This window comes from Sceloporus occidentalis, unplaced genomic scaffold, assembly GCF_023333645.1.
Source record: "Sceloporus occidentalis isolate IW3139 unplaced genomic scaffold, rSceOcc1.0.p SCAF_3, whole genome shotgun sequence".
NCBI lineage: Eukaryota > Metazoa > Chordata > Lepidosauria > Squamata > Phrynosomatidae > Sceloporus > Sceloporus occidentalis.
In genome coordinates, this window is record NW_028316983.1 from 116,964,794 (window position 1) to 116,979,261 (window position 14,468).

Consider the following 14,468-nt stretch of genomic DNA (forward strand, 5'->3'; position numbering starts at 1 on the left):
TGGCTAGGCTTATGTTCCTGTGCTCAACTAGAATGCACATGACTTAAAGCCAATGCAGTGACAGCTAACAAACAAATACACAAATATGAGCTATACTTTAAGCTCCAAAGATTTAAATTTGTTGGCATCAGATTCCTTGTGATCTTTTGATTTGCCAATATGTTGCACTGGAAATCTAATATCCTGTCTTGGTCATCTCCATCCTCTCACAGAAGCAGCAGGGGAAGCTGGTACTAAGGAGGACCCACCCACACCTTTCGGGTATTTTTCTGCCAACTGGTTCCTCGGACCTGTACTTCCTGGCAACTTCATTGGTCATGATGATGGTGTTAACGTTCACTTAGTTATGGACTTCCAATAAATTTGGAGCTAGATTCCTGTTGCAAGGATTTGTGAAATGATACAAAGTGAACAAGTTTGTTTGTCTTTAAAAACCTTAACAGCTTGAGGAAATTTGTTTATCAATATTTTAAAAAGAGAAATTAAATCCTTGTTTCACACAAATTAAAACTATGAGATTGATCACATCCAGTTAAAAAAACCATAAAACTGAAGCTCACAACCACAGAGACAATTTTGGAAATATGTAGGAAGGACTCAAAATGGTGAAAGAATAAAAGGTTTGAACATAAAGCAATCAAATGGCTAAGAAAGGAGGCAGAAGCCTCTGTAATTCACAGTTTTTTTCTTTTTACATGACCCTTCTCTTGGCCAATAAGCTTTCATTTTTGTATTTCTCCTTCCTCCTGTATCCATGTTTTTTGACAACCCTAGAACATGAAATCATCCCAAATAATTAGAGGAAAAATACAGCTACCAGAAATAGAAATAAGTTTGATTAGTTTGCATTGTTATTCTTATCTACAAATTGGGTTCATTTCTATGGAGAACTTTATATTCAGTACCAATTTGGAAAGGTTAAGAAGCAACAACTGAATTAAATTTTACTTGTACAGAGTTTTTTAAAAATGAAATTGGTGATCTCGGTCGGTATCCAACACCAATTTATACATTAGTTAGCTTAAAGCAAGTCTGTATGCAGCAGTATCAGCCTTAAAACTTTACATAGGAGAGAGAAAGGTCTGTAGGGGGATATCCTTATGAAGAGTTTCCTAGTCACGTAAAACTGAACAGAGCATGCTCGATCAAAGAGTCTACCACTGAAAAAGGTAGAAAGTTACCTGACCAATTGGTTGTAGATATACAGCTGGAATTTGGGATGGAGGTTGGGAAAACAGACACTGAGAGAAGCCCAGTGGTGAGACGTAAAGACAGAGAAGAAGTAGTGAACAGGAGAGCAGTGTCTACAAAATAAGGAGGAAGAGTTTTAAGCCAAGATAGCAAGAAACAGACAGAAAAGCGAGAGTAGGAGAGCATCTAACACAGAGTCTTGTCTTAAATAAGTCTCAAAATGTCAAACATATCAACACTCCACAAGCAGACTCTAAAGGCAACAAAGCTAAACCGTGTTTTCACTACAATCCTCCATTCTCTGTCAAAAGCTTACCACTTCCTGCAGTGGTAAATGTCCTTTTCTGCTTTTTCAAGCCTCTTTTCTGGTACTTAAAGAAAGTGATCACATCTATTGGCTTCTATACTGCATTTTGAAAGGTCTATTATTTTGACCATTTGAACCAAAGTTTTAAGCTGTGTTCTAGTCCCAATTATACTAACAAAGAATTAGCCATCTAAATTAAAAGAATGAACTCTTCCAAAGAAGAAGCTTGGGCTATAGCCTCAGTAGCACAGCATCACTTGTCTAAAAACTTAAATAACGACAAAAAATAAACTTTATGAATTGTATTGTGTAAACTCAATGAGTTCATAAGGTGCTACTTTGCACAAGCAGTTGAGTGGATTCCGCTTATACTTCCATTTTCAAGCACTGATGTGTACTAGGAGCCCTGGTGGAGCAGTGGTTAAATGCCTGTACTGCAGCCATTCACTCAAAACCACAAGGTTGCGAGTTCAAGACCAGCAAAAGGGCCCAAGCTCGACTCAGGCTTGCATCCTTCTGAGGTTGCAAAAATGAGTACCCAGAGTCTTGGGGGGCAAATTAGCTTACTTGCTGTTCACCACTATGATCTTTGGAATAGCGGTATATAAATAAAACAAATTATTAATTATTATTATTAGAACAGAATTTTATTGTGAAATATCTTCATGGCTAATTTTTTTAAACCAGAAAAACTACCTGGCTGAGAAAGGTGTTAGAAAGTAAAAGTCATGCTACTCATAGAAACTAGGAGTTATAAAGCACAGTAAGGACTAGCTAAGACAAAGCAGCACAAAGAATCATTTCTGTTTAGGTGGTTCCATGTTAGGAGTTTGAATCACAAGGGGTTAATTCTTTGACAGAGCATGCTCCTGTTCACATGCAAACCACAAGACAGTTTTTCCACTTTCTTCTTTAGCCATGATCAATCCTAATATTTTCTTCAAACTGCCAGATAAATCTGAGTATTTGTGGAACGGTTGAGATAGCACAATTCTTCAACCTGCCTTTATCTTTACCACCCCCTACAGTTGGGCACAACTTGACAACCTTGTCAAAGGAGAAAGCTTTACCTTTACTTTAATACTGTGTTTGTCTTATTGGCACCTTTGCCAAACGTAGACATAAAACTGGTCTTTATGAAAATGCATTAAGTATCAATATTATTTATCTCACTAAATCACTGGGTTTAGGAGATTTGTACTTTCTAGTCTTAAAACTAATAGATCTTTTTTAAAAGTACTAGCTTGAAACCTAACAATGATATTGGGTGTTTCTTTTAAACAAAGATGAGGTGAACTGCTGTGCCTCCATTACTGCTGTCCAAATTTATACTACACAGGACATCTCCAGAGGATTTTCTTATTTTTAGTGGAGCTTTTAGGAAAGCTTGGATGGGAAGGAAAATTGTAGCATGCTTAATGAAATCTTAGGACACAGACACCTGAGCCCCACATATTGATTTGAATCTGTAACAATGGGGGAGGAAGACACAAGAAGACATTTTCAGCAGATGAAATATCCAGGACCACATTCAGAATGATTTGTAAAAACAGTTATAAGACAAAACATCTGTCAGCTTTTCTTTCAATATGATGGGTATATTTGCAAGATGCCTGTTACACAGGATACACAAAACATTTCTCAATGGAAACAGGTATGTTGTTCATTAATTTGTAAATACTCAGCCCAATTAATGTTCCACCATGCTACAGTATGAAGCAATTGTTCTTCAGATAAATCTGTACCATCATGTTTAACTGTTCAAGTTCCTGGTTGTCTGGAGATAAACTTCAGAAGAGAAAAGACATTTCTTTATTAACTGCACTGAGACATGTATCACATTCTGTATGATGCCTTGTGCAGTAAGCAATCTGTCTGTACAGAATTCAGGCTTCAATTACTGCAGAATGTAACCTACAGAGGGTCTATACATGACTCAGGAAAGGAATACATGCTTTACATGCAGAAGGTCCCAGACTCAACCCTCAGGATCTTCAGTTAAAGAATACTTCACACAGCAGGACAGGGAGCACTCTTCTTTACCCAAAGAATCTCTTGCTGCCAGGAAGAGTAGACAGTAACTGGATTAGATAAAAAGGCAATTCTGTGTGTTTGTTTTCACTCATATGTTCAATGTACAACGCCAAACCATCAACAACGCTTGTTAAATCAAACTACCTCTGCAGCTGTAGGAAGCAAAACCAAACTCTGAAGAACAGAGTAACCTCATAACCATTTACTCATGTTAGCAATAAAAGAAGCACAAATAGTTACTTCTCATCCATCCGGCTACGCATTTTCTTTAATTTCTGCATAATGCTACTTGTCTCACAGCTGGAAATGGAAGAAGGGCTGCCTGTCTCTGCATCTGTTGGTAGTGGGGTTGAAGAATGAGTTTGTTTCACATCATCCTCACTGCGATGCTCCTACAATGATAAGAACTTCAATTAATTTAAACACTGCGAAGCATATTATGCCGGTTTCTAGTTTTGTCAGTTTCTCAAATGGAAAAACAACTCTCTTATCTCAAAAACTAAATTTAGGATGGAAGTTTATTAAAAATTGCACTTTTAAAACATCACAACTTGCTAGCTCATTTACGTATGTAAATCTGGAAAAATTGATGGATTTTAAAATTTTCATGGCAAAGTCTCTTATATCAGTTATATATAAAAGTTAACCCATATCTTAAGTAAAGTCAGAAAAATGTAGACTCATCATCACCATCGGCAGTTCCAACAAGAGTTTTCATTTTTCTTTATCATATATAGTTTACCCTTCTAATTATTTTTTTAAAAAATAGTCTTTTGACTACGATGAATCAAGTAGCAGTACTGCAAGCACTCTGCTATTGGTTATACATTATTTGTTTCATAAATATATTGATTGCTCTATTTATCTTATCTTCTTAGTAAGTACTTATTAAAAAGCCAACCATGTTTTTAGGTTCAATTGTTTATTTTGCAAAGGTATACCCGCTCTTTTCTGTCTCAAGGAACATCAGTTCTTCAATCTGGGAACTAAAATAGCACATTAACTGGCTGTTTGTCAGAGGGGTGATTTCAGCACTTGCTGTATAGCTTACCAGCTTATTTTCCCCTGCAGACTTCAGTTTTTCCTGTAGTTTCATAGTAGTTTGACGTATTCGTTCTATCTCTTCTTGTTGCTTAAGGATCAGCTGCCTCTCTTTCCGGGCTGCCTTATTGGCCTCCTGAAGACGCTTAATTTCAGCCTTTTTTTGGGTAAGCACAACAAAGCAAAACAAAAGCAGTAATTTTCATACTGGTGAACCTCTTGCTCATCTCCAGCCTCTTCTCCACTTCATTTTGCCATTCTGCTCATTCTTTTCTGCTTGCTGATTCAACCACTGCTTCTCTCCCCGCTCCCGATATCTTTATTGTTTTTCTTCTATGCATTGTAAGCTGCTTATTCTAACATGTATGTACCTGAGTACTTGCCCCTACTAATCTTCTCTTTTATTTTTCTACATACTCTCCCACTCCCTTCATTTTGCTGCATCTATTCTTCTTGTTAAAAATTATCTTCTCCCCGCCCCCCCGCCCCCCAAAAGCATCTCTTCTGTTGCACACAGGCTGAAGCTTACATTTTCTCCCATGATTTCTGTTTCTCCTTCCTTGACTCTCTGATTCTGAGTAAAGCATTTTATCACCAGTTTTCAGTTTCTTTCACCCAATGAGGCTCACTTTCCTTATAAGTTATGTCTACTTTAATCTCAAAGCAGGGACCATGTCTGCTTAAGCCTACCTAACTCCTGTAGGTATTATTACAAGACTGATTTTACGTAAATTTACTAAAAAGTATATCACAAGCTTCCACTCGCACAACACATTTCTATGAACTTCACCTTCCATCTGTAGCTCTCTACATCATAATCCACACCATTGTCAAGAGACCTCTAGCCTAAAGGGGAAGATTTTTAGGGAACACAGGACCCTATATAAAAAGTGGGGAGACAGGAAAGCCTGGAAGATGAACTCTTCATTTTACAGAACTAGAGCTAGAACTGAAACCACTAAGCCCAACAGGACTTACTTCTAAATAAATATTCATAGGACTACAGGTTTTGGCTATCATAAAAACAGTGTATGATCAAGAACTACTTGTTGCTTTCTGACCTGAGTTTCAATGTTAACATAAGATGTGGCTTCTTGAGAATTAAAGGCCCATAATAAAATTTATACCAAGGGATTCAAAAAGAATGGTGCAAAACCAAGTAAGAACAGCTTTAGTTTTGCACCATTCGTTTTGAATTACTTTATGCATAAAATAAAAATGCAGTGGCCCAGCTGTGCAGGCAGCTAAGAGCTCACAGTAGGATGTGAGTTTAAGAAGAAAATGGCTTGGTGGTAGACAGAAAGAATCAGAGAGAACAGAAATAGCTGAAGAAGAAGCAAACAAGTGAGGAGAATGAAGAAAGGAGGCTGTAGCAGTGTGAAGCAGACAAACTAAGAAGACACTTCGGGAAAGGTAGTATTGTGGTGAAGAGACAGAACAACCATTAATCAGTGAGGAATTGTGAGAGTCAGGAACAGAAGCCAGCAATAATTGTTTGAGAAGCTGCAGAAGTGGCTACCATTGTCCTTTTAACAGCATTATATTTGTAATGTACTGTTTTAACTTTAAACAGTAAATTAGAGATACAATACTGCCAATAGCTGTTCATATCTCGTTTACATAGTTCTATTAATCATTCAGTTACTATTGCTACTTTCTAAAAACCAGCAAGTAAATACTGTAACTTACTTTAAGGTTTTTTGGAAGTAGGAATAAATAAATACTGTTATGAGACAGCCATCCTGGTGTAGTGGTTTGAACACTGAGCTATGACTGGACAGCAGGGTTTGAATCCCCACTCAGCCATAAAAAGCCACTGTGTGGCCTTAGGCAAGTCACACTCTCTCAACCTCAGAGGATGGCAATGGCAAACCCACTCTGAAGAAACTTGCCAAGAAAACCCCAAGTTTCTCTATGCAAGTACCTGTCTCTTAGGCTCACAGTAATTGGTGAAGTCCCATGAACACAGGTGCCATTGGGCAAAACATAAGAATTTGTCAATACTGAAAATGTTTTCTCAACATAATGAAACATGAAAATACAACAGAATGAGTGTTGAAATTCTATAACCATCTACACAGACACACATAATGTGTATTATTGAATAGTACAACAACTGCCTATCAACATGTGAACAACTAATGCATTTAAAAATTAAAAATATGTTTCAGCATTATGTATTTATGGAGCAATTCTATGTTATTATGGAATAACATAGAATAGAATATTATGGCTGATGGGCCACACCATGCTATTGATATTCCTATCCACTAATAGAGAAAGGTCTGCTGTTGCAGATTATTGCAGTGCAGTGACAGAAAGCTCAACTGCTGTTGCTGTCCCACTGGTCATAGTCAGGGCAGTAGTGAGGGTGGAAAAGGTCATATTGGGGAAAGTCATGAGTCTGCAGGATCCTATGCCTTATTTCCCTAATGTGTCTTCCCACAAGTCCTGGTGAACTACATCTGCCATCTGAACAGCTGCTATAGGATAGAAACAAAGAGCACCTTCTGTAGCCGTGATAAGGCTCTGGACATGGTGATGGCTTTGCCACAGATCTGCACCCCACTTCCATAAGGTTTGTTATGCAACGTACTGTTTTTATATAATGGTTGGAATCCTTTTGGTGACATACACAGGCACTGTGCCTTCATATATCCTTTTAAAGTCATTGGGGAAAAAGGCATCCAGCACTTGCATTGAACAACAACCCCATGCCCATGCATTCTGCTGCAGTGAAGCCTGATGGCCATTTTGTGACTAGGGTGAGAGTAGCGAGTAACATGCACTGTCTGGCTGTGTTTCTGCAGCCAGATAAACAAATAAGGCAGCTTCCTCCTAGATCTCCTAGTGGTCCTCTGGAGGTGTAGAAAAAGATGTTTTCTTTGTACATCTTGCTGCAAACCTGCCAAATACTGGGTGTTTTGGTTGCTCCATCACTAAATGGCTAAGTGGGCACACTACAGCAGAATGGTATGTTGTGAAAATGCTGGGGACTGGGAGCAGGGGGAGGAAGCAGAGACACACCTGGTGGAGCTTTATACTCTGCCAAGATAACAGAGGATCTTGGTCAATATATGATTATTATGCATATTATAAATCAAGCCAAAGTAGTTTGACATAGCCTAGTTCTACTGTTGTATTCTTATTTGGTTGTAAATTTCAAATCGTATAGAAATAAAAGTGATGTGTTGATTTAACATTGGGCTTAAAGTTGAAAGATGACATATAGTTCTCTTGCAGGAAGCCTACAAATGTTGGGCAGTAGTGAACAACTTTCTTCCTGGCATGACTACTAAAGACCTAAAGAGGTCTCTGATGAGGGGTTTCCTCAATAAAGCAGTGGAAGGTTCCTCTTTACCACTGAGAGGGAACACATTGCTAAGCTTGGTATTCAATGTTCACTGTACATGTTCAGAGTACAGGATCAGAAAAAATTCCCTAGCTTACACAATCCAAAATTTATTAATGACCTAGTGCAACCTAGTACCTCGGTGCAACCAGGATTCATTTTTACCTTCTCCTGCTGCAGCTTCAGAAGCAGGCCACGTTGTTTCTTTCTGAGTGGCGGCATTTTGTCATCTTCTCCTTTGTCTCGTAAATGCCTGGAAAATTAATAACAGAAAAGTTTAAGTTATATTACATATATAGCCATATATGCTGTTATTGTTTTATATTACAGTTTTTATATACAACTTGTATTTAGATATATTCTGGTATTTCTATATCAGAAGCATTTCCCTGCATCTGGAGACTTTAAATATTGCTTTATTAAAAATACACAACACACAGAAGAGGAGACAGCACTCCCCCAAACCTGATAAAATCCCCTGAAATTTAAAAAGAAAAAAGGAACCAGAAGCAGAATTCTGCTCCCTCCTTGCCTTTACTTTAATCATTTGGCACATTTCAGGGCTCATTGAGTGTTGTTGGTAAACATTTAGTGCCCAAGTCCCCTAAAACTGCCTTCTGTGGCATAAAGAAGCAGAGAAGTTTTTTTCTTTAATTGGAAAATAATCTCAAGAGTTAGTAATACAATCTTATAGTTGGTTACTTTTGTAAACTTAGATGTATAAAATTTATATTGAATGTCACATTTAAAAATACATATTGGAACCCTGATCTTAGAGATACACATTGCTGTAACAGCATGTGAAGTGATATGTATCATCAATGCTTGCCATGGTGTTCTTTGCAAGCAAAATTTGACAAGGCCACCTGGTAGTAGTAATAGGCCTGCTACTAGACCCACACACAATAGTAACGGCTACAAAAAAAGGCTACTTTAAATGACAAAATTATCTAAAGATGTGGTAGCTAACTGTTCAAATTTCTTTGCAGTTTTGGCAGTAAAAGTGGTTCTTGTTGGGTTAAAGATGGAGAAATCTCGTTCTCAGATCCACCCAAGTTCATTTCTGGTTCTGAAATTTGTATTTTATGAAAATTTTAAACAGTGCAGGGAACCTTAGCAATCTATATAAAAGCTGAAAAAGCATTCCTGGGGACTACCAGGAGAGGTGCTTCATCCTTCCCCCCCCCCCTATTTTTGGTGGTGGTGGTGGGGGGAAGGCACAGAATGTAAACTTGTCATCCAAAGCAAAGCAATGGTACTGAATGACAGAAATGATTGGCAATGTGATAATAGATGTCCTTAAGACTGACTGTTCTGAACCCACCTCTCCCACCACCAATTAAAGGAGGGGGGAGAATATTATTGACATAACCATCTGGAATCATTAAGTCTGATAAAGCACTTCACATATCTGAGATCCCAGATAGGGTCAAGTCCACCATCAATGTCAAAGATTTAGCCAAGTCTTAGGACTGTATCAAAGACTCAGCTGAAGCCTCAGAACCATGAGCTGCTGTGCTCAGAGTCAAAAAGGCATCTTTAGAACTCTCACAGATTTGCAAATTAATGAGCTTCCCATCTTGGTAGGTGCTGAATGAAAGCTAACCAACTTTTTGCAAATGAGTAAACTTACAATAAGCTGTTCAAATATGTTGGCCCTGGCCTGTGAAATGTGGGCAAACTGACAAGAATAAACAATGTATTTGTCTCTTTAAAAAAGATTATTCTTAGTGTGACCAACAGCAAGAACAATTTTCCCCATGGAATCAACATAGTTTATGAAAGTGGTTTGGAGTCATAAGTGTCTGAAGGTCAAAGAAACTGTTCAGAGAAACCATGGAATTACAACAAAAATAACCAATAGCTAGTATAAAAACAGAACAGAAAACACTTGAAAGGAGAACAAATTGCTTACCTGTAACTGGTTCTTTGAGTGGTTACGTGTGTGTGTGTGTGTGTGTGTGTGTGTGTGTGTGTGTGTGTTCTCATGTACTTTCAAGTTGCCTACTGATTTATGGTGACCTCATAAATTTCACAGGGTTTTCTTAGGCAAGGAATACTCAGAAGTGGTTTTTCAGCTCTATCCTCTGCCCTGAAACAAAGGGGTTTTGCAACTGCACAAAAACCATGACTAGATTTTAGAGCTCAGTAGCTTGGCAGGAATCCCGCCCTCTCCCTGTGCATGGTAGTGGTAAATTGCAGGGGATGGGGATGTTGTTCAAAAGCAGCATTGGCCCTGGCCCTGGAGTCTAAACAGCGTGTCAAAGAAAGGTCAGAAAATGAGACCATGGACAAAGGTCTAGTAGAGAGACACCATGTAGTAGGGCAGCCGAAGATGCTATGACCCTAGTAAAATGTCCTTTGATACAACTGATCAGAGTTTGTGAGGCCACCAATCTATTCATCACACATACTTTCTTCATACAACCAGGGAGAAATTGTACACATAGACATCACTGGGTGGCCAATAAAAAAATCAGATAGACTATTGGAAACAGAACACTGAAAAGCTCTATTCTTGTGGCAAAAACGAGACCAGTAGCAGACTGTAGCATAGATCATAAACTATTATGAGGTGCTGAAAAGTTCTTGGCCTGACCCACTTCCAAAATCTGAGCATAATTTTGTCACTGTAGCTTGAAAGAGTATTCCTTTGTTTTTTAAACTGCTAATTTGTGGGATCATAGCTCTGAATTTTTAAATTTTTTTTCAATTTAATTTTTTCAGATCATTGATTGGAATCACTGCATGGATGCAAATTACAGGATAAGAAATCCCACCTAGTTATTAGGAATAACTTCCTGAGCTATTCAACTTCCAGAGCTGTTCCGCGATGGAACACATTCCCTCAGAGAGTGGTGGAGTCTCCTTCTTTGAAGGTCTTTAAACAGAGGCCACCTGTCTGGGGTGCTTTGTGTGTTCCTGCATGGCATGGGGGTGGACTGGATGGCCCTTGGGGTCTCTTCCAACTCTGATTCTATGATTCTAACAGAGCAAAGAGCACCCAACAGAGAAAAATAGAGAAATGTCCTTCAGTTGAAAGAAAAAGCACACTTAAATAGCAGTCCCTAAGTAGCTATGAAGGGAGGAGTAGATCCTCTCAACAACCCAGAGTGAACCTTTATGGTAAGTAACCAATGTAGCATTCTCTGGGTTGGTGACAGGAATAACCCATAGAGTGAGACATACCCAAGCTTCTAACAGGGGTAGGAGTGACTCTACTTACTTCTGAATCAAGCCTGAGGTTAGCAATAAGAAGCTGGTAGAGACTCAGAAACATATGCAGAGGCCTGGCAGGAACAATCTGAATGGGCAAAATCATGAGTTGTAGAAGACGAGCTAAGCTCATGAGATCAACCAGATGCAGCCATGCAATCCAAAGGGCATCACACATAACTGGTAGTGTCAGTTCCTGAAGACAAACTGCAATAACTTCAGACTACTCACACAAATCAGGACATGCAAGCAACCTAGGAGGTCCATAGAAACCAGGATGTTGCCTTGTCTGAGAGCTTCCTGAATAGAGTGAAGTGTTTCCATTCGGAAGAACCTGACAGTGCAAAAGACCCAATTGCTCTAGCTGAGAATGCCACAGTATCCAGAGTGGAATCTGCCATAAACTGCAGAGATCAATAATTTTCATGACATATAATGACATATATTGCTACTCTTCCTCCCTGCCTGTTTGGTGTATTTCTCTGAAATAGGTTATAACCCTCTATTATTACATTCCAATTATGAAACTCATCCCACCAGGTTTCATCTTCTTTATTTCCATGCTCTGTACCTTAGTGCATACACATCTAAGGCCATTCCCCATAGCTGCCTGTGAGTATTTAAGGTTTTTTCCTCCCACTGTTGGGTTTCTGTATTATTTGTCTTGTTCCCTGTGTAACAGTCAGGCTATTATTTCCAGCATTTGATGAACTCCTGCCCTCAAGAAGACTGTCTCCTTCCTTTACACAACTCAATTTAAAGCCCTCCAGATCAGAATTTTCAAAATTCCACCTACTGCTGTGAAGTGCAACACATCCCTTGCCAGAAGTCCATCTTCATGAAGCCTGATGCCATGGTCAAAGAAGCCAAAATTGTTCTGGCAGCACCATCTGTGGAGCCAGTTATTCACCTGCACTATTTTTTCTCACCTTTCCGGAATCATGCTCTTCAACTAGGAGAAGAGATGAAATTACAATTTGTGCATTCAGGTTCTTCAGCTTTCTTCTCAGAGCCGCATAATCTCTTATGATGTTCTGAAGTCTATGTCTTCAAGTGGCATTGGTTCCCATGTGAACCAAAAGGAAGGGATAACTGTCAGTAGGGTGGACGAGCCTTGACAGCCATTATGTTGAGGAGTTTCCCCCCAGGAAGACAGCACACCTCTCAAGACATCTTATCAGGCCCATAAACTACTGATTCTGTATCCCCCAGCAAGGAGTCCCCTACCACCACCACATACTTATACAAGCACTGTGCAGGTAATACACTCAATGTGGTCTTTAATACGGACCAGGAAAATCCGTGGGCAGAGGTACTAGGGACCTCTACTTTGTCATGGACAGACCATTTCCTGGTCAAGGTGCGACTGAAGGCAACTACCCAATTCCCCCCTGGGGGTGGAGGACCTATTAAAATGGTCCGCCCTCGAAGGCAGATGGAACCCAAAAGGTTCCAAGAAGCCCTAGAGGGATTTATGTTGGAACTGACAACGATTCTGTTGATGCCCTGACGGATACCTGGAACAATGACCTCACCAGGGCTATTGACAGCATCGCTCCCGAGCATCCTTTCCGGCACGCTTCTAATAGAAAATCCTGGTATACTGAAGATCTTCGCAAAATGAAGCGGGCCGCGCAACGACTAGAGCGCTGCTGGCGGAAACATCAGCACTTGTCCAACAAGAAATTCCATGAGAATCTTTTGTATTCCTATGGAGTGGCAATAGGTGCAGCTAAGAACTTGTTCTATGCTGCATGTATTGTGTCTGCAAAGTCCCATCCAGCAGAGCTGTTCAGGGTGGTGAGGGAGCTGACTCAGCTGCCCCCCCTCCCCAAACCCTATACTAGAACCAACTAAAGCCTGCTGTGACAACTTTAACAACTTCTTTGCAGATAAAATCTTTCGGATAAGGGCTGATCTTGACACCGGCATTATAAGAGAAACGATATGAGAGATATCCAGCGTTTTTGTGGACTGTGTTAAACTGGATAACTTTGAGTCTGTAAATACCAATGAGGTGGACAAGCTACTTGGAAGTGTTAGGAAGACAACATGCACTCTTGATCCATGCTCCTCTTGGTTGACCGCCCAGGGTGGAGATGCAGTAATTACACTATTACAACTTATAATAAATGCATCCTTCAGGGAGGGCAAATTCCCATCTGAATTGAAGTTAGCAGTGGTTAAACCGCTGTTGAAAAAACCCTCCCTAGACCCCCTGGTGAGAAACAGCTATAGACCGGTCTCCCATTTACCATTTCTAGGCAAGGTAATTGAGAGAGCGGTTGCCTTCCAACTCCAAGCTGTCTTGGATGAAACCGATTATCTGTACCCATTTCAAACCAGCTTCAGGGCGGGGTACGGAGTGGAGACTGCCATGGTCGCCTTAGTCGATGATTCTGTCTGGGCACCGACAGGGGTAATGTGACCTTGCTGGTGCTCTTGGACATCTCAGCGGCTTTTGATACCATCAACCATGGTATCCTTCTGGAATGCCTGAGGGAGCTGGGTATCGGGGGCACTGCACTCTAGTGGTTCCGCTCCTACCTCTCGGGTAGATTCCAGATGGTGAAGCTGGGAGACGGCTGCTCCTCTAAGAGGGAGATGACATCTGGCATCCCCCAAGGCGCCATTCTGTCTCCCATGCTATTTAACTTTTACATGAAACCACTGGGAGAGATCATCCGGGGATATGGGGCGCGGTGTTATCAGTATGCTGATGACACCCAAATATGTTTCTCTATGTCTCCGACTGATACAGTGTCAAAGGATGGCATCTCCCCTCTGAATGCCTGCCTGGAGTCGGTAATGGGCTGGATGAGGGAAAACAGACTCAGATTGAATCCAGAGAAAACGGAAGTACTTGTGATAGGTCTAAGGAAGGAAATTTGTCAACCTGTCCTGGATGGGGTCACACTTCCCTTGAAGGACGAAGTTCGCAGTCTAGGAGTACTTCTGGACTCGTCCCTACAACTGACATCTCAGGTAGATGCGATGGCCAGAAGTGCTTGCTATCAGCTTCGGCTGATACGCCAATTGCAACCCTACCTAGAACGAGGGGACCTTGAAACTGTGGTACATGCTCTGGTAATGTCTCGGTTAAACGTCTGTAATGCGCTCTACATGGGACTACCCTTGTACCAAGTTCGGAAGCTTCAGTTAGTACAAAATATGGCAACCAGATTGGTCACCGGTTCATCTAGGTTTGACCATATAACACCTATTTTGAAAGATCTTCATTGGCTTCCCATTCGCTTCCGGGCACAAAAAAGGTGTTGGTTATTACCTTTAAAGCCCTATCTGGCTTGGGCCCAGGTTACTTGTGGG

General features: G+C 40.3%; 1 protein-coding gene across 6 annotated transcripts in view; it reads right to left on the reverse strand.

The window, feature by feature from the left end:
* Nucleotides 1-14,468, reverse strand: part of CEP350 (centrosomal protein 350) — a 94,964-nt gene that overhangs the window by 23,362 nt on the left and 57,134 nt on the right. For 4 of the 6 annotated variants that reach the window (XM_089515918.1, XM_089515917.1, XM_089515915.1 and 1 more), the window contains 4 exons: nt 8,091-8,178; nt 4,584-4,730; nt 3,773-3,924; nt 1,182-1,304 (listed from right to left, as the gene is read on the reverse strand). In XM_089515918.1, coding sequence (XP_089372044.1) covers nt 1,182-1,304; nt 3,773-3,924; nt 4,584-4,730; nt 8,091-8,178 — 510 coding nt within the window. The remainder of the gene's footprint in view (nt 1-1,181; nt 1,305-3,772; nt 3,925-4,583; nt 4,731-8,090; nt 8,179-14,468) is intronic. The other 2 variants (XM_089515920.1, XM_089515919.1) reach the window with 1 other exon arrangement.